Source organism: Mustela erminea, chromosome 18, assembly GCF_009829155.1.
Source record: "Mustela erminea isolate mMusErm1 chromosome 18, mMusErm1.Pri, whole genome shotgun sequence".
In the NCBI taxonomy this organism is placed as follows: Eukaryota; Metazoa; Chordata; class Mammalia; order Carnivora; family Mustelidae; genus Mustela; species Mustela erminea.
Genome location: NC_045631.1, coordinates 17,405,199 through 17,425,552, shown reverse-complemented (window position 1 = coordinate 17,425,552; position 20,354 = coordinate 17,405,199). Strand labels below are relative to the sequence as shown.

General features: G+C 43.7%; 1 protein-coding gene across 2 annotated transcripts in view; it reads left to right on the top strand.

Annotated features, from left to right (window-relative positions):
* Window positions 1-20,354, top strand: part of VPS53 (VPS53 subunit of GARP complex) — a 138,239-nt gene that overhangs the window by 79,053 nt on the left and 38,832 nt on the right. For both annotated transcript variants that reach the window (XM_032322085.1, XM_032322086.1), the window contains 4 exons: window positions 9,759-10,001; window positions 12,691-12,838; window positions 18,276-18,358; window positions 19,544-19,622. In XM_032322085.1, coding sequence (XP_032177976.1) covers window positions 9,759-10,001; window positions 12,691-12,838; window positions 18,276-18,358; window positions 19,544-19,622 — 553 coding nt within the window. The remainder of the gene's footprint in view (window positions 1-9,758; window positions 10,002-12,690; window positions 12,839-18,275; window positions 18,359-19,543; window positions 19,623-20,354) is intronic.

The following is a 20,354-nucleotide window of genomic DNA, read 5'->3' as shown; positions in this document are numbered from 1 at the left end:
CACTCATTTTGACATCCCTTGATGATTTCTGCCTAAAGCAGTTATTACTGTAGTGTTTGCCAAATGCTGATTTTCTGTTTCCATCTCCTCTCCTCTTTGATTGGAGTTCTGTAAGGAAGCACTTCCTCCTCTCCCCCCATGTGTTTGTGTTTATTTATGTCAGTTTGGACTGGTGGATTCTTATTTTCTTTTGTTGATTATCATCCATTTAATATATATACTTTTTTTTAAAAAAATATTTATTTATTTATTTATTTGATAGACAGAGAGAGATCACAAGTAGGCAGAGAGGCAGGCAGAGAGAGAGGGGGAAGCAGGCTCCCCGCTGAGCAGAGAGCCCGATGTGGGGCTCGATCCCAGGACCCTGAGATCATGACCTGAGCCGAAGGCAGAGGCTTAAACCACTGAGCCACCCAGGCGCCCCAATATATATACTTTTTTTACAAACTCAGGAGTTCCTGAAAATTTTCACAAGTTTCTGCTGCCAAGTTTCCTCACAGTCAGAGGACTATCTTCAAGTTCCAATGTCCATTATTCATACAGAGGAGGAAGACCCCCTCCTCATCCCTGAGTCTGTCCACAGCCAGAGGATCTGTTAAGGCCCTTCCACACTGGAAGCCAGATTTTGGAAAGGTCAGGTTTCTGGAGGTAGGTTGGCCCTACTCTGAGACGAGGCCTTGTTGTCTGAAGAACACACTTGGGAGGACCAGACAGTGGCTCACACAGGGAGCAAAATAGCGCCTATGAGAAAGTTCTCTAAGGGAGTTCTCTGGGAAAGCATTTAGGCAGTAAAATTTAGTGTCCCCCCCTCTTTTTTTAATGCTTCTGTTGTGAGTTAGCAAATTCTTATTTCCAGATATGTTTCAGACATAAACCATGAGACTAAGAGGCTATTTCCAGTGGAATCGCTATATAGGACATTATTATTATTCACCTATTTGATTTTGTAGACTATGTCAACTCTTTTGGTCCCCAATTACAAAATGTTTTGTTATTAAAGTCGTAGAAAATGAACTTTATAGAAGAGCCATCTGTGTTAACAAAAACAACCTCCTACCTGCCATCCCTCCCAAAAAGAGTTACTTTCACGTTTTGCCTTGTAAAGCCAGTTTGCCTCATCCTCTCTGTCCATTGGGCTTCTGTCCGAAGGCACACAGAAAGGCAGTAATTACTTACTGCTCTTCGCTCTCTTGGAACACCCTGTCTTCTTATTAGAAAGAACAAGAACCCTTTCCCTGGGGCGCCTGGGTGGCTCAGTCAGTTAAGGTCATGATCTCCAGGTTCTGAGATTGAGCCCCACTTTGGGCTTCCTGCTTGGCAGGGAGTCTGTTTCTCACTCTCTCCCCCTCCCCATCGCTCATTCTCTTTCTGTCCCTCAAATAAATAAATTATTATTTTTCTTTTTAACTTCTTTCTCAGGAAGTCAATAGGACACGTGCGGGGGGCAGGTAGAAGAGCTGTTGTTTACCTATGAGATTAACAGGTCTTAGCGCAGCCCACCTGGATGACTTTGGACAAAACCCCTTCTTCCCTCACCAACCCAAATTCTTATTTTTAGAGAGGCTTAAAAGCTGTTGGATCCCGACTTGAAAGTGCATATCTGAGAATAACCACATACTTTCCCCAAACCTTCCTGGTCTAGAGAATCGTTTTCCTGAATTATCATAATTCCAGTCTCTACTCTTTTCACATGGCCTTGATTCATATAGAGTATATTCATTGTTCATGATACTTCAGGCAGAGAGCCAGACCTCCCTTCCTTAGGGACTCTCCATTTCTCTCTGAAAAATGAAGTGCTGGCCACTCAGCCTGCCGCTTGGCCTCACTAGGATGTTTCCACAGCCTCAGGGATATAGCAGGAGCTACTTGGAGGAGAATTGCGTAGGTTGTACCGTTGTCGTTCCAGAATAAGCAGCAAAGGCTTGAAGTAGAAAAGAGAGTTCAAGAAATCCATTCCCTCAACTTTTAAAGCAGAGAATCAGACAAAATAATGCCTAAAGCGGTGGCTATTAACCTTTTTTGAGTCACAGATCCCTTTGAGAGCCCAATGAAACTGTAGACTCTCTTACCAAAAAAAAAAAAAAAAAAAAATCACATAAACCCACACACTATCTTGAGTGCAATTTCAAGGGGTTCTACAAAGCCCTTCCTCCCTTTTGTCCAAGAATCTGAAGGGAAGAAACTCAGGTGGGGACTGTTTTGGTACTTATTTCATTCTTGTAGCTCTGACTCAAAAAATCTGCAGTGGAGGAAAATTTTAGACCATTCACAAACTCCCCAATGACAGAGACCCAACAGAGTGTAGTGGAAAGAGCGTGGGCCTGGATGCCGGACAGACCTGGATTTGAGTCAGAGCTCTGTACTCACTAGCCTGGGACCTCAAGCATGGTACTTAACCTCTCGGAGTTGGCTTTGTCCTCTCTCCAGTACAGTTAGTAAAGTTCCCCTCACAGGATTAGTGGCGAGGCTGAGAATAGCAGACATGTTGGCACTTGGCACGAGTAGTCAGGAACCGTGCCTGGCCTGCCCTGCCTGTCTGGTGCTCTTATCCCAGACTTGTCAGTGGTTGGGTGGCCTGATCAGTGTTGCCAGCTTTCTGTTGGGCCTGACATGGCCCTCTCATTTCCCTAGCCTCCCACCTGCCCAGAGAAAGTTCTGGCAGCACCTATGCCAACCAAAAACCAAACAGCAGTGGGAGGACGAAGGAAGTAGGGATATCCCCAAAGCCATCTCCTTAGCAGATTTGGCTGAGCTGTCCTTGTATGCTTTAAGTGGCTTTCTCAACTTTTGTTTATGTTCCAGAAGGAAGTTCATATACCTTTCCGTCTTGGGAATGCAGGGATTTTCTCTGGCTGACCCTTGGAGAAGAGATTTCTCTACATAGATACTTTCTTCAATTTGCAGGCAAGAGTGCCCCCATTACTCCTTGAGACTTCAGTGCGTGTTTCCTATAAATGAGCACGCAGTCTACCTCACTGTAGCACACCTGTCAACATCAGGAAGTTAACCTGATCCGTTAGTACCATTTAATCTGTAGACTCCATTCCATTTTGCTGGTGATCCCCGTCATGTCTTTTCTAGATCCAGGATCCGTGCCAGGACCACAGGGTCCATTTACTTGTCACATCTCTTTGGTCTCTTCAGTCCAGAAAAACAACTCATTCTTTCTTTATCTTTCATGACCTTGAAATTTTTTAAGAGTACAGGCAGCTCGTTTGTGGAATGTCCTTCCGTCTGGATTTGACTAATGTTTTCTCATGATCAGTGATTTATGCAGAAGTGGGGCCGGGTGCTTCTCAGTAATTCACATCAAGAGGCGTGCAGTATCAGTTTGCCCTACAGCCTGTGGTGTTCATTTTTATTTTGCTTTTTTTCTTTTTTAAAGATTTTACTTATTTATTTGACACAGAGAGAGATCACAGGTAGGCTGAGAGGCAGAGAGAGGGGGAAGCAGGCTCCCCACTGAGCAGAGAACCCGATGTGGGACTCAATCCCAGGACCCTGAGATCATGACCTAAGCCAAAGGCAGAGGCTTAACCTACTGAGCCATCCAGGTGCCCCATTTATTTTACTTTCTTTAGTTGGAGTCTGCTAGGCTTCTTTCTTTATTAATAAGTAATTAATAACAATAACTGTCAGGAAAAACGTTGAAATCATAGTCTTTTTCTCATCTTTCACTTCCCGCTGATACTTGCCTGAATCATTTATTACTAAGATAGTTGCTGAATGATGATTTTTTTCTAATACCATCATTTCTTCTGTGTTTATTAGTTCTCAAAAGCTTTCTCTTTCCCCCACTTACTATGTCAGCACGTACTCGTGGATTCCTATTTTATTCAGTGGATTATAGCCGTTATTACCTTTATTTAAGTTTATTCTGGGATAAACTTAAACCTACATAAAAGTTTCAGAAATAGCTCAGATTTCCCATATTCCCTTCTCCCAAGTTCTCCTGATGTCAACGTCTTACATAACCACAGGATAGTTACCACACCAGCGAGTTAACAGTTCTATTTGCTAAACTCAGGCCTTACTTGGATTTCCAGCCAGTTTTTCCACTGATGTCCTTTTCCTCTTTCAGGATCCATCATTATTTCATTGCTCAAACTGTCTCTGATTTGGCCACCAGGACCCCTGCAGGCTGGTTGTTCATGCTTTTTGTATGAGCCTATCATTTCTGGGGCCCTTGCTTTCTGGCACAATAAAATACACCAGCTCATCTGGTATTTTCCTATCCCAGCCCAGGAATCACCCACTTTTCCAGGCTCTCTTGTTTCTTTGCCAGGGAATGATATTTAAAAACTAAGTTCTGGGTATCAGGTATGTTCATTACTGCTTGAGTGACATGCTTCTAGGTCCATGCAGCTGAGAGAGTAAAGAAATATATGTGTGTGTACATACATGTATAGACATATACACCTGTGTCTATTTTTAAGCCAATTTGTATATTAAAACCTGTGAGTTTATGCTCACTCTAATTCTTTTTTTTTTAATTATTTTTATTAACATGTAATGTCTGTGATTCCTCAGGCTTACACATTTCACAGCACTCACTATAGCACATACCCTCCCCAGTGTCCTTAACCCAGCTACCCTCACCCTATCCCCATCCCCCAGCAACCCTCAGTTTGTTTCCTGAGATTAAGAGTCTCTTATGGTTTGTCTCCCTCCTGATCCTATCTTGTTTCATTTTTCCCTTCCCTAGCCCCTATAACCCTCTGCCCTGCCTCTCAAATTCCTCATATCAAAGAGATCATATGATAATTGTCTTTCTCTGATTGACTTATTTTGTTCAGCATAATGGAACCCTCTGGTTCCATTCACATTGTTGCAAATGGAAAGATTTCATTTCTTTTGATGGCCGCATAGTATTCCATTGTATGTGTATATCATATCTTCTTTACCCATTCATCTGTTGATGGACATCTAGGTTCTTTCCATAGTTTGGCTATTGTGGACATTGCTGCTATAAACATTCGGGTGCACGTTCCCCTTCGGATCATTACATTTGTATCTTTGGGGTAAATACCCAGTAGCATAATTGCTGGGTTGTGGGGTAGCTCTATTTTCAACTTTTTGAGGAACCTCCATGCTGTTTTCCAGAGTGGCTGCACCAGCTTTCATTCCCACCAATAGTGCAGGAGGGTTCCCCTTTCTCTGCATCCTCGCCAGCATCTGTCATTTCCTGACTTGTTAATTTTAGCCATTCTGACTGGTGTGAGCTGGTATCTCACTGAGGTTTTGATTTGTATTTCCCTGATGCCAAGTGATGTGGAGACTTTTTCATGTGTGTCTTGGCCATCTAGATGTCATCTTTGCAGAAATATCTGTTCATGTCTTCTGCCCATTTAACTTCATTGGATTATTTGATCTCTGGGTGTTGAGTGTGGTAAGTTCTTTATAGATTCTGGATACTAGCCCTTTATCTGATATGTCTTTTGCAAATATCTCCTCCCATTCTGTCAGTTGTCTTTGGTTTTGTTGACTGTTTCCTTTGCTATGCAGAAGCCTTTGATGCTGACTCGAATTCTGATCCAACACAAGAGGGTTTGTTTTTGCCTTCCCCTTTCTTCATCTCTGACTACACTCTGCAGCAGTGAGAAACTTGGCTCCCTAGATCTTTCATGGATTTACTTACTTGCTTCACTTACCTGTGTGTATTCCATCTCCCAGTTGTGCTCAAGCCAGACCTTGGCTTCCCACCCCCACTGGCCACACCAGAGCCAAATCCTCAACCCCAACCCAAGGGCAGGGGAGGAAGGGGTGCAAATTAGCTTTAGTATCCTTGAATTAACAAGCTTTGTAAGCTCCTGGGGATCCTAAACGGCATTGCCCATGCTCACCTCCTTGCCAGCTTTGTCTTACTGCCATCTTCCTTTCTCTGTGTCATTCTGGTTTGAATATTGTTGCTAGGGATGCGGACTACAAATCCACCAGAAGAAACCACCTTGGTCGTTCCTCTGCTGAAACTGTTCTGCGGTTGTCTCTCTTCCTGGGTCACTTCACTGATCAGCAGGATGGGACCCCCAGCAGTAGTTCGCATGGCTCCCCGACATGCTTCTACAGTTCTTGGGCAGAAAGCTCATGCTATAGGGGCAGGGGTGAAAGATACCATCCACACTGTAGTGTGGGTATCATAAAATCAAAGCACAGCACAGCAGGTAGAGTTGGGCTTTGGAGTCTGACGTCCGCAAGTTCTGGTTTCAGCTCCAACGAGTTCTGTGACCTAGGGCAAGCTATATTACTTTTCTCAGCCTCAGTTTCTCCATTTACAAGATGGACATAAGAATGCCTTCTCTTCAGGGCCATTGTGAGGAGGGTTGTATTTCTAATGCCCCGATTGTGGTGGTGGTGTTAAGGCAGGAAGCTTCCAGTGGTTTGCTGTGGGAATACAGAGGACTGTGTAAGTCAAACTGTACGTCAAACTTTTCCAGTTCATGACTTCTGCCTTAGCCACATCCCCTCTTCCTCATGTCCCCCCTTCCATACACCATGTTCTGTGCTCACCTCTGACTCCAGGCCTTTATTCCCTCATCTGAGTCTGCTGCGAAATTTTTTCTCTAGTTTCCTTCGTCTGCAACAAATTGTTCATATCGTCTGTACTGCCAAATTAGGATTTTATTGCTGTCTTGAAATCTAAATATCCTGAGCCTCAGGGTCCTAGCTCCCCAAATAGACCAAAGCTTCTAATGGGCCGATGCTGTATCTTAACCCCCATACACAGAAACACCTTGATCAGGACTTGACCCTTTATAAACTCTTACTTGATTGTAATTATTTTATGGTGTTAAAAAACACCTCCTCATGACCAGTCAGCGGCTTGATAGGCCACACACTCCTTTCTCCAGTAATCTTACAAGAAGGTCTCATCAGAATTCGGGCTAGTGTTTGGTGCCTGGAAGAAAGGACAACCTTTGTTGTTGTTGTTGTTGTTGTTTTAGTTGAACTCATTTATATCTTATATTTTTGGCACCCAGAGCCTTACACATATGAAATGCTTAGTTGAAAATCAATTGGATTGGACCATCTGTGCTGTGACACATTGATCACTCGTTTTCCAGCGTCTCATATGGCAGAGAAGCATGGAGATACAAAGAGTAGTGTGGTAAGGGAGGAAAGCTTACTCTGATGGGTTTGTATCTCATCCGCACAGAGAACAGTGTCCGAAATAACCTGAGAGACAGATTACAAAGTATGGAGGATCTTCAGAGATTTTTTAAGTGGAAATTTTCTTTATGTTCTGTGAGCATGGTTAATTTATAATCTGATTGATCGGATTGGCTCTGAAACACAAGGGGAGTAAGTATCCTGACCTCAACTAGTAGGGGAATTGGACTAAGTTGGTTAAAGTAAAAACACTTCAGAACTCTGGCCCCTGTTTTTGTTGGCACTAGAGATTTGGCAATTAAAACCTCTCCTAAGAAGGCTCAAGTGCAACCTTTTGCTTTCTGTTGCATGTTCTCCTCCACTGCACCAGCCCTTGCCCCATCTCCACGTACCTACCCTTCCGTTGCCATCCTTCGGAAACAGTGTGGGGGCTATTCAGCTGGTATGTCTTGGGCACAGACATAACTAGATTAGCTTCACACATACACGTGAGGGGTAGACCTGGGGAGAGCAGGAGTGACAAACCTTATCCCTACTCTCAAGAGAACATGTGATAACATGAATCAGAGAAGTTTCTAGTGTAGAGCAAGCCCCTTTAACCTTATGTACGAGCTTCAGCTCCTCAGTGACAGGCAAGAATGCTGTATCAAGAAGGCTTCTGAAATTACACCAAAGATCAATGAAAAAGAGAGCCCTCATTGATAGCATCGCCTTCTACAGGCCCAGGATGGGAGAAGGTCATCATGTTTCTGGAACATTTGACATCCTTATGCTGGAGGGTAAAGTGTTAAAAAAATAATAATAATGAAGTGTGAGTGTGTCACAGATGACAGAAGTTGAAATTGAGACAGAGGGTTGGCGTGAATAGAAGCCATCTGGGCCAAGCCTACAGATGAGTGGAGAGGTGAAGGGGAGCATCTTGGTCTGGGGAGGCATCCAGGCATCACAGGCAAGGGCCCAGAGTCAGGGACAGAGATGGGGCAGGGGGCAGTTAAGGTGAGTTGGGCTGGGAGTGGAGGGGCCCTGTGCAGGTGGGATGGGCAGAGGTGGCGAGGTGGCAAGGTGGAGCAGGCAGAGGAGCAGGCAGAGCAGGAAAGGGGGCTGTGACCCTGCAGCTTTCCCAGGTTGGCTAACAAGTTCCTTCCCTGCTCACTGACCCAACACCACAAGGACCCAGCCCAGGCCCTGAAGTTCTTTGAGGGCCGTGTGGCGACATCTGGGTATAATCAACTTTCAGTAGGAAAAGCTCTTGGGTAAAATGTCAAATTTTCTCCTATTCCTGCTAATTGATGCTGTGTGTGGTTCTTGTCTTGGTCTTCCTGTTATATAAATACATTTTGAAAGCACAGCTGGATTCCTGTAGCCTGAGACAGTAACCTAAAAAGACATAAAATGTCAAGGGGTGGGGACTCCTCCCATTCTTCGTACAGCTCAACAGTGTAGGAAACAATGAGTAGAGAGCCCTGCTGGACCCGAGCTGTGGTGACTCAGTATGACTGAGGCATGCTCGGTGATGTTTGAGAGGGGAATGGGGGGACAGCTGCCACCATTTGTCACCATCGTGACCTGCAGTAAGCCTGGGGCTGCCACACCCTGCCTTCTCCCAAGATTTTTTCCACCTTCAATTCTCAAAGTTTTAAGGAGAAAAACTACATTAAAGGAGAAGGAAAATGTTAGAATACTTTACCATTTCTCCCTGCTCAGGTATCTGTCCCGTGGGCACATTTAGGTTAACTGTAGACTATTTACTGACATCATAACCTTGTTGTGTTTTCGGAGATGGGAAGGTAGAGTGGTTTGAATCCCGGGTCCCCTACCCCCTTGCTCTGTGACCCCAGACAAGGTCCTTAACTTTTTTGCTCCTTGCTTTTTGGAAAATGAGGACAGGAGTACTATCTACTTTGTAAGGTTACTGGGAAGAGTGAGTGAAAGTCAGTGAGAGGATGCTTCTCAAGTGCTGATGTGGGTGCCTGGGTGGCTCATTGGGTTAAGCTTTTGCCTTTGGCTTGGGTCATGATCTCAGGGTCTTGGGATCGAGCCCTGAATCTGGCTCTCTTCTCAGCGGGGAGCCTGCTTCCCCCTCTCTCTCTGCCTGCCTCTCTGCCTACTTATGATCTCTCTCTCTGTGTCAAATAAATAAATAAAATCTTTAAAAATAAAAAAAGAAATAAAAATAAAGTGCTGACATGGTGTGTGCCCGGGACATCATAAGTGTTCAGAAAATGATCACTATTGTTACTTAGGGTTTTCATCTGTGGAGAGGGGAAATGGTGCTGATAGGGTAGTAGGACCAGGGCAGGCATTTAAATGGTAGCTTTTAGGCTCAGCTGGGCCACTAAATTGTGTGACAAACTTTCTAGACCTTAATTTTTTCATCTCTTAGAGGGTCCCCTAATAACTTAGCTCCCCTTACAGAGGCTTGGGGTCAGATGTGATCATGAAATGCCTGGAAAAGTATAGAGCAGCACACAAGTAAATGCCAAGTGTTCTTGCTGCTGCTATTGTTGGAGTGCTGGTGGTAGTTAATGAAGATAGGGATGGACATGGTCCAGCTTTAAATGTGAAGAGCATTAGGAATTGTTCACTCATGACATGCAAGCACATTTGCTTTATGTTTCTTGAAATAACATCATAGACTTTCTTCCTCCTAGAAACCTTGGCGAGCTGATTGATCGGTTTGTGGCCGATTTTAAAGCCCAGGGGCCACCTAAGCCCAATACTGATGAAGTGGGTGCTGTGCTCCCCAGCTGTGCTGACCTCTTTGTCTACTACAAGAAGTGCATGGTGCAGTGCTCTCAGCTCAGTACTGGGGAGCCAATGATCGCCCTGACCACCATTTTCCAGAAGTACCTCCGAGAATATGCCTGGAAAATCCTTTCTGGCAATCTACCCAAGTGAGTGCTGTTCTTTCTGACCTCAGTGGGGAAGTAAGATTCTGAAAATGCCTAAATATGGGAATCTAAGGAAATCTCCTCTGACATTGTTTACTGAACTGCTAAGAGTCTCAAGGAGGGAAACACTCTTACTGAGTTCCCAAGGGTCTGAAACTATTTCCTTTCTAATGGGATTCCACAGCTGATCAAGACCTTTGGGGGAAAAGCCCACATTGGCTGCCAACACAGGTCAGATCTTAACCACAGTGGACACAAGGGAGTCGTTCCATTATGTATGTATTTAATTTATCTAGGTTCAACAATAGGTTGTTGGCCAAAAAAGGTAAGGTGGTGGTACCAATCACTCTTAAACAGCATGGGCAGTTTCATTCAATGAGAGCATAACCTAGGATGATGAGCACACGGGAGGCATGAGTCTGCTTTTCCCTCGATGTGATTACGTTCCAGAGTCTCTCTTAATGGTGTGTGTCTTGTTGAATATAGTCTAATGTTTGAAGGTATAGTAGGATTTGGGGAGAGGGGGTTGCCTAGCACAGCCCCTAATTATCGTGGCTTCACTATATTCTGGGACATTGGAATATTGCTATATTGCTTATTAATTGAAATTAATGGCTGTTTGACTAAAGTTTAAAGATTTTTGGTTCTGGGGCACCTGGGTAGTTCAGTCGGTTAAACATCTAACTCTTGATCTCAGCTCAGGATTTGATCTCAAGGTCATGAGTTCAGGCCCCACACTGGGTTCCCCATTGGGCATGGAGCCAAAGATTTTTGGTTCTATAGCAATTTCGATTATGGTAGATTATGATCTAAAGTAATGCTTTGAAATTTAGTGTTTTTAATCATCCCCATGGCTAAATTCAGTAATTCTGAAAGTAGTTGCTGTTACTTTCACTAAAATGTGTCATATATGGGAGTTTTACATTATTTGGAGGAAAGAAAATAAAAGCTCTATGCTCTAACCAGAGATTTGAAGTAACAGATATATTTCACCAATGAAAATTTCTTTGACTATGATAAAAACATTTTTAAGATTCTTTAATAACTTTTATTCTGATCATCAAAATATTATAGTTGACAAAACACAGAAGAGCAGAAAGATAGAAGTAAAGTTAACTATAATCTCACCACCCAGAGAAAACAAATTGAACCTTTTGGTATATGTTTTTCTGTTTTTTTATTTATAAATATAATGTGTGTGATTTTGTGGTTTTGTTTTTTTAAGGGTATTGGGACTATACTGCTTGGAGTTTTATACCCAGCTGCTTTCACTCAGCATCGTCCTGCCCTGGCATTTTTCCCATGTGTCACAGCAGGAAACAAATGATGCACTCAGCTAGGGTATTGTTACCAAAGCAACTATTCACAGAAATGGGGGCAAAGTAAAAGGAGCCAACAGAGGATTCTGAAGCATCCAGATACTAGGTGGTGATTGTTACTACTTTAAAACTCCCTTGAGAGCTGGGGCTGTGGACAAATGGTTGCCACACAGAAAATGGAGAGCCACAGTCCCTGCCAGCACCACACGGAAGCATAGGGAGTGGGAGGCCTTGTTAGGATTCAGACTTTCTCTCTCCTCTACCTCTCCGCCTTCTTGTCGCATCTCCTGGACCCAACAGGAAGCCAAAAGACCAGGGAGCCAGGGTGATAAGTCTGTAGAGGTCAGTCTCCTGAGCCACAGAGAAGGGAAGGGAAGAGTAACAGAGTAATGGATGGATCTGAGAGGCCAGCAGAGAACATTCAGCACTTTTCATGATGTCATGCTAATCCAGCATGCAGGAGAACCTCACTGAGCTTCTGACGTTTTTACTGACCATTCTCTTACTTGATCATTTAGGTTGGGTTTACTACTTTAGTATTTTAAATAACACTCAGGAAAGCATCCCGGAACAGGAGTAGAACTACTGGGTCAAATATGTGAACGTGTCTTTTAAGCTCGTGAAATACACCTCCAGGAAGTTTGGACAGCTTCATGCCCGTGACCCATAGTGTAAGAGAGTGTCCACACCCTCACACCTTTCTCAGTGCTGGAAATGAAGATATTTTCTAATCTGTGACTACTAGGAAGACCAGGCAGTTTTAAGGTGTTTTTTTTGATGTTTTTAAGGTAAATGTCCCTGAATTCTGTCCGCTTTAAAAAGAACTTAGACTCTCACAGTTGAAAGAGCAGGAGGTTTTATAACTCTTTCTACGTTTTGTGAACATGTGATTTAGATCAGTAGGCAGGGAGGAGGCAGTCGGGGCTTTGGGCAGGAACCATGTATTAGCATTCACCTTGGTACCCCACCACAAGCACAATGTACAAACTCCTGTGCAGAATTTTCTTACCTGAAACAGTGGTGAAACAAGCTTTATGCTACAGATGATCCTGAATGAGCTCTCCAGATCAGGAGATGGCAAGCTAAGCAGAGGCCACTCGGCGGGCTTCTCTGCAAGTATCCAGGTCATCATAGTTACTATGACCGGTTACTGGCTCACTGTTGGAATTGTTTCTTCCTACTCCTGATGGTCAGAGAACTTAAACAGATGATAGTCAAGGTAAGGTCAGTAGGAAAAGGCTCATTGTATGTGGGTTTGTTTGGGCCACATCCAGCCTTTCCTTCCCCCTTTTCTTTGTCTTAAGATGGGCAGTTGCCAGTTCAGGAAGCTAATGAGAAACCCCTCCTAACCACTTCCTGTTCCCCTTCCTCAGAACCACAAGCAGCAGTGGAGGGCTGACCATCAGCAGCCTCCTCAAGGAGAAGGAAGGCTCAGAAGTAGCCAAGTTCACGCTCGAGGAGCTCTGCCTCATCTGCAGTATCCTGAGCACAGCCGAATACTGTCTGGCCACCACCCAGCAGGTGAGCTGCCCGCCGCTACCTTTTCCAGAACCATCTGGGCCTCCTGACTTAGGTAAAAGTGTGGGACCTCACAAGCCATGTACAGCCTTGAGAAGATTGGTTGGTCATAGAGGAAAACTGCAGCAGCCAGCAGACGGTCCAGGCAGCCATCTTACAGCAGAGCCTTGTTAAAAGGAGACCAGGGAAGAAAGTTTGACCGATCTCCTCCCCAGGCTAGTTTCAGCTGCTCAAAAGACATGCCCTTTTGAAAGTAGGTCAGTACCACTGTCTCCCCTATGAGAAAAGCAGTGACAGACTTAACGATGCTAGGACCCGGCCACTGGTGGCGATGAGTCACAGCCAGTGACTCCATTCTCAGAAGTGTTACGAGGCTAAGCAAAATCCTTTGGGCTTTTATGCGTCTCCTGAAATGTACACAGCATTCCCAGTCTGCCTAAACCAACAACCATTGTTTGGATGCTGACGTTCAGGAACTGTGAAGCAGGAAAGGATGATGCTCCTCCTGGAGCTCCCCATTAGCAGAAGGAAGACCCAGAAGAAGAATTTTTCACTTAGCCTCCAACGTGGGATTAGAAGTTCTTTTTCACATTCAGGCTGGAATTCACCTAAGGCCAAGAGAAGGAAAAGAACTAGAGAAGGTTGTGCTCTTGCCCCCTCTTAGGGTTTATTATTTACACATGTCTGGATCACAGGAAGGTAATCATAAGTGATGGTTCAGACAGTACAGCTCAGAGTGCCTGTGAGGGCATGAATACAGGAGGCCAAAATAAGAAGTGTTCCCCCCAAAGCTTCACAGTTGAAGTTAAGCCAGCCAGAGGCAGTAGCTTGCTCTCTGTGGGGATGTGGTCACACTGAATCACACAGGGAATGATCTGGCAAGGTTTGGCCTTGGAGTCAGAGACGGTACTCCCTTTAGCCCCAAGAACTCCCAGGGCAGGATGGCAGTGTCTGTGAGGACCTCCAAGACAGAGGTCCCAGAGTTTGGTGTTGAAGAAATGCTATCTATTTAACTGTTTTGGATGTGTGCAGAAAAGGAAGATGCACGCGCGTGTGCACGTGCGCGCGTGTGTACACACACACACACACACACACGAGTATTTTAAAAATAAAAGTCAATTAAGTAAATAAATAAATAAATAATTTAAAAAATTAAAAAGAAAAGTAAAATGACCGTGGAACCAAAGGGGGGAAAAACATAAAAATGATGACTCTTAATTCCATCATCATCACATAATCGTATTAGCAGTTTGGAGTACTTCTTTCAGTCCTTTTTCATAAACATAGTTTTGTATGCTATCATCTTAACTTAATTCAGTCTCATATCCCTTTGTTTTTTTTATTAACATCACAGCACTAGCATTTCTCCTGTTTCTATAATGTCTTTATTAGCAGCATTATTAATTGTTACATAATATTTCATTAAGGGATAATACCATTAATTATTTCACAGTATCCCTCATAATTGTTTATGCTGTTTCAGGATTTTGCTTCTAAAGTACTCCTACAAAGAACATCTGATATGTTTTATGTTATTTTTCTACAACAGATTCTTAAAAGTTCTAGAAGTACTAGTAGACCAAAGATCATTTTGATGACTCATGATAGATGTAGCCAATTTTTTTGTTATTTAGTGAAGTTTTTTTTCTAAGATTTTATTTATTTGTCAGAGAGAGAGCGCGCGCGCACACAAGCAGGGAAAGCAGGAGGCAGAGGGAGAAGCAGGCTCCCCGATGAGCAAGGAGCCAATTTGGGACTCAATCCCAGGACTCTGGGATCATGACCTGAGCCAAAGGCAGATGCTTAACTGACTGAACCACCCAGGTGTCCCTAGTGAAGAATATTTTTACTGATCATAAAAGTCATTCTTAGGGGCACCTGGGTGGCTCAGTGGGTTAAGCCTCTGCCTTCGGCTCAGGTCATGATCTCAGGGTCCTGGGATCAAGCCCCGCATCAGGCTCTCTGCTCAACGGGGAGCCTGTTTCCCCCTCTTTCTCTGCTTGTCTCTCTGCCTACGTATGATCTCTCTCTCTCTGTCAAGCAAATAAAATCTTTAAAAAAAAAAAGTCATTCTTAGCACCTATATTGTGATCTCTAAATACCATTGTCCCCTAAAAGAAACCAGAGATTCCTCGAGAATTGAGTAATTGCGGGTCTGGGAGAGGAAATGTACAAGGTGAGCCTGGAGCATCATGTCATGCAAAAAGCAAGAAAAATATCAAAGATGGTGACAGTCATTTCAGAGGGATTCAGGAGCCATAATGGGCTTCTTGTACAAAAGGATGTGTGGATATGCCCAAGTCTTAACTCCCAGTACCTGTAAATGTGACCCTGTTCAGAAATAGGGTCTTTGAAGCTGTAGTCAAGTTAGGATCTCAACAAGAGATTATCTTGCATTTAGGGTGAACCCTAATCCAATCCAAGGACTAAAATCCAATGACTGGCATCCTTAGGAAAGGGAGATCTAACCAACACAGGGAAGAAAGCCACATGAAGATAGAGGCGGAGATTGGAGTGATGTGCCTATAAGCCAAGGGACACCAAGGATTGCCAGCAACCAGAAGATAGAAGAGAGTGGAATAGTTTCTCCCTCAGAACTTCCAGAAGGAACCAACCCTGCCAACACCTTATTTTGGGCGTCTGGCTTCTGGAACTATGAGAGAATTAACTTCTGTTTTGAGCCACCACATTTTGTAGTGATTTGTGCGAGCAGTCTAAGAACCTAACACAGGAGCCAAGGAATAAGCTCTGCTGGTCAGAGGTGGGCTGTGTAAACATCAATGAGAAGTTAACTGCAATGCACCGAAAACATCAGATATGTTTATATCCATGTGGTTTGATGATTTCTCTTTTCTTAGTGCACTATCTTCGAAGAGCCTAAGAAACCACTGGTATGATTTGAATACTGGTAAATAAAGGGAAAGTTCTTAACCTTTCTTTCCTATTGAACTTATACTAAGGAAATCATTGACAATGGGAAATCTCTCTCTCTCTCTCTTTTAAGATTTTATTTATTTAAGTGAGACAGAGAGCACAAGCAGGGCAGAGGGAGGACAAGCAGACGCTTAGGCAACTGAGCCACCTGCGGCCCCAGGAAATACCTCATTATAAAGCAGAATTTCAGCTAGTAAATGAAGAAGAAAAGAATTAGAATATCATTCTTTTATATCTCCTAATGAAATAAGGGATCTGGCATTGACCATCAATGGCTGCTGACATTACAAAAAAGAGACAAGTATCATGTATCTCCTGATAAAAATACACAACACCAGGATGCCTGGGTGGCTTAGTCAGGTGAGCCTCTCAGCCTTTGGCCCAAGTCCTAATCACAGTTCTGGGATCAAGTCCTTCATTGGGCTTCTTGCTCAGCAGGGAACCGGCTTCTCCCTCTGCTTTCTGCTCCACCGGCTTGTGCTCTCTCATTCTCTCTCCATAAGAAATAAATAAGTAAAGTCTTTTTTTAAAAAAAAAAAAAAAAAAAAAAGCACAACACCATCATGAAATAGGTTTCTTAAAATGAGAGAGCGAGAGAAGAACCTGAATCTGATCAGGCTTCTACATCAAATTACAATTTACAGAAAATACAAGGAGCAGAGGAACATGTTAATACCTCATAGTTACAATCAACAAAATCCAACCTATAGGAAATTCTAGAGAGAATCCAAACAATCCAGTTTCCTTAGGAAAAAAATTGCAGGAAGAGGGCAAAAAGAAATGGAAGAAGAAACCAGAGACAAGAATTGGAAAATAAAAATTTAAACAATACCAATTATTGATATCGGTTCATTAATTGTGTAACACTTTTACACCTGTTCTTGCGTTCCTTCATCCAAGAGCTCTTCAGGAAGCACTTACTGTGGTAAGGACCAGGCACTGTATTTGGCGTTAATTAACAGTGAACAAAGTAGATAGTTTTTTACTGTCAGGGAATTTAGAATTAAAGGAGGAGCCAAGACAGTAATAAGTAGCCAAGATGTAACTTCAATTTTGTGGCGAGTGCTAGGTAGGGAGTTGTCTACTGAAGTAGCTGGTCAAGGAGGGCATCTCTGAGGAGAGGTGATACTGAAGCAGAGACGGAGGGTGGGCAAAGGAGACTGCCAGGTGAGGAGTGTGGAAGGGTTGGGAGGTGGGGAGTGGTAAAGCAAGGGAACCGGTTAGGAAGGGTGAGCAAGGAGCATTTCAGGAAGACAAAGCAGGAAGTGTGAAGTATGAAGGCCCTGAGGAGGTGTGTGTGAACTTGGTATGTTCCAGGACCTTAAGTTACATCACAAAGTGAAGCTAAACAGGCAAGGGGGGAAGAAGACGTGAGCCAGAGAGCCTGACGGAACCCAAATCATAGTTAGAAAGTTTGGATTTTTTTTCAGTGTAACAGGAAAAGGCCACTGAAGAGTTGAAGCCTTGAAAGCCTTTACTGTAATTTGCTTCATCGATCCCTTATAAGCATGTGGATGGTTTCCAGTTTTGTCACTAGCATAAACAAGATCAGAATGGAAACTTCATGGAAAGAGTATCTTCTCTGTTTTGTTCACTTAGTAACTCATATATACTCTTGTTGCAGAGCTGGGCACAAAACAGGCTTTCTGAAAATTGTGGTTGAATTCATGAATGCTGCAAAGAGTACTCAGGGATCTTTGTATATCATTCTCGTCAAAGTCTATTTCTAGATGTGAATTGAAATTGCTGTTTTAAAGAGTGTGTGTATTTACATTTCTGCTTTTTAAACAAATTACCTTCTGAAAGGATACACGAATTTACACACCCCTAAGACCATTTTTAAATTTAAGACAAAATACTCATTATTCTTGAGTTTGTGTAATCAATGGCTTTGGGAGTGTTGGGTGAGTCAGTTCCCGGGATGCTCTGAGATGTTTACAATTCTTGGTCAGTTGTCTTTTTCTTTGAGGCGGCTGGGAGCGTGGCCAGTGTTTCCCTGTTTGGCTGTAGGCTGACGAAGGCAGACTGTGTTTCTTTTGTTTACCTCGGTATCCCCAACACCTTAACATAGTGGGTGGCCCGTCGGAGCACTCAGTGAATACTTGAACTGGTTTTACTGCCGCTCACCGCCAGAGGCTTCCAGTGCTGGTGAGTGAGCCTGCATTCAGTTCATGGAGCAGGGAGGATCCTGAAAACTGGGGTCTTTTTAAAATTAATGAAATGAATTGTCAGTGTGTCATAAGAGACAATTACAGCCCAGTGCTAAAGGGCAAAGGTTCTGGAGGAAGTTTGACTCCCAGCGCTGCTGTCACACCTCTGTTTTCTCTTCTGTAAAATGAAGATAATAGTAGAATCTACCTCATGGGGTTGTGAGAATGAAGTGAGTCAGGACATGAAAAGTGCCCAGAATTGTACCTGAATCATCAAACTCAGTAAATATTACGTGCTCTTATGATGATACTCCTTTGGATCATTGTTAAGCATGTTTTTCTCTCATTTTTAATAGCTAGAAGAAAAACTCAAGGAAAAAGTTGATGTAAGTCTGACTGAACGAATCAATCTGACTGGAGAAATGGATACGTTCAGCACGTACGTACCTTGCACATATTTGCTTAAGGCCTGCCCTTTACCCCCCACAAAGCAACATGTCTTGGACTGTCGGCTTTCGGCCACCACAGAACCTAAGAGGTTTCCAGGGCCCCTTGTTGAATGAGGATTATTCTCCAGCAGCCAGTAAGAAGAAGCATCAGAAGCTAGCGCAGCTGCCTCCCATTTGCCCTGCTCAGAGGCAGTCATTTTTAGCTTACAGGGTCTTTATTGTTGCCCTATCTAAAATAACGAAAGAGAAGAAATCCTCCCTTGACCATCCCTGCAGGAAGGTCAAGTCCAAGGCCTCCTGTCTGCCTCCCACGCCACCCCAAATCCACAGAGGGCCAGCTCCACTTCAGTGTCTTAGAACACAAACTGTGAGCAGCTTGATTTTAGCCAGGTGCGGGGAGGGGGATGGTTGGGGTAGAGGGTGTCTATCCAAGAAGTTCAAACTGTAAAGCCTTCTCAGAATAGTTCTTTCACTAGTGTTGCCTTGCAGTATTTTTTTTTTTTTTTTTTTTTTTTTTTTGGTCAGTAAATGAGATTAAGGTAGGCCATTACTAAGGAAAAATCAGGATTCTCTTCTTAGGTCATTTCCTCTCCTTTTCCCAGCTTTCCCCCCCCCCCCCCAAGTTCTCATTTAAACATTTTGAACGAACAGGTGCTCTTAGAGGAAGAAGTGAAGGAGGGATTCTGAGTGGAGTGATTAGGGAGACTAGCCGTGAAATTTTTCGACCTGACTCCGTGGGGGACACACCCAAATAAGACCAGGACATGCAAGCAAGAATGAAGAGCCAAGATGTTCCTCGTTGTCATCCATTCCTTTTTGAAAGCAAACTCGAGTTTTTCTGATGAAATGATGAAACTGATTTTGATATGGGGCTGTGTTAGTCATTCAAAAAGTTATTTCTTTAAAGTGATGACCTCCGGGGTGCCTGGGTGGCTCAGGCATTAAGCATCTGCCTTCAGCTCAGGTCATGATCACAAGGTTCTGGGATCAAGCCCTGCCGTCAGGCTCCCTGCTCAGTGGGAAGCCTGCTTCTCCCCTCCCACTCCCCCTGCTTGTGTTCCTTCTCTCACTGTCTGTCTGTCTGTCTCTCTCTCTCTCTCTCTCTCTGTTAAATAAATAAATAAAATTTTAAAAAATTATTAAGTGATGACCACTGTAATTTGTTTGATTTGCAGTGTCATCTCTAGCAGCATCCAGTTGTTGGTCCAAGATCTGGATGCTGCCTGCGATCCTGCCCTGACTGCCATGAGCAAGGTGAGGTTGGGGAAGCGCTTCTTCTTAGACCTCCAAGAGTGACCGCAGGTGCTTGCTATCGTCCCTGGCCAGTGGCTTCTTCGGGTTCTTCACTGCTTCAAGTGTCAGCTGGGAGGAGACCGAAAGGCCTCTAGGAGATGAATTTATCTTGTGCCTTAGGCCAAGATCTGACACATGTGAAAAACCTTAAAGGGGTCTCACCAGAATGGGCGTTTTTGTTAGTGCTTACAGCAGTAACTTCTTACTCTTTCTGAGCTTCAGTATCAGCACAATAATATTTGATCAGATTGTGGACCTTGGTTTCCTGCTGTCATGGTGGCGCATCGGTCGGGCTCCGTCCCTTCCTGGAGCACATGCTGCCTTATGTTACTGTTCGGCTTTGATGCACCCTTTTCTTCCTAAAAGTACCCAAATTCCTGAATTGCATGGACCATACAGCCTATGGAAGACTCTCTTGTTCATTGATTAATTAAGTTGGAAATGGGCAGTTCTTTCTTGATTCTTTAATCCAAATAACATGAGGCTATCTACGCTAGAATTTCTAGAGCAGGGGTCAGCAAACTAAATAAGTTTTTTATTGGAACACAGCCATGCTCATTCATGTATATATTATCTGTGGGTGCTTTTGTGTTACAATGGCAGAAACACTTCATGAGTAAGTCAGTCATGAGACCATATAGCTCAAAAAGCCTAAAATACTGACTGGCCCTTTACAGAAAAAGTTGGCCAGTG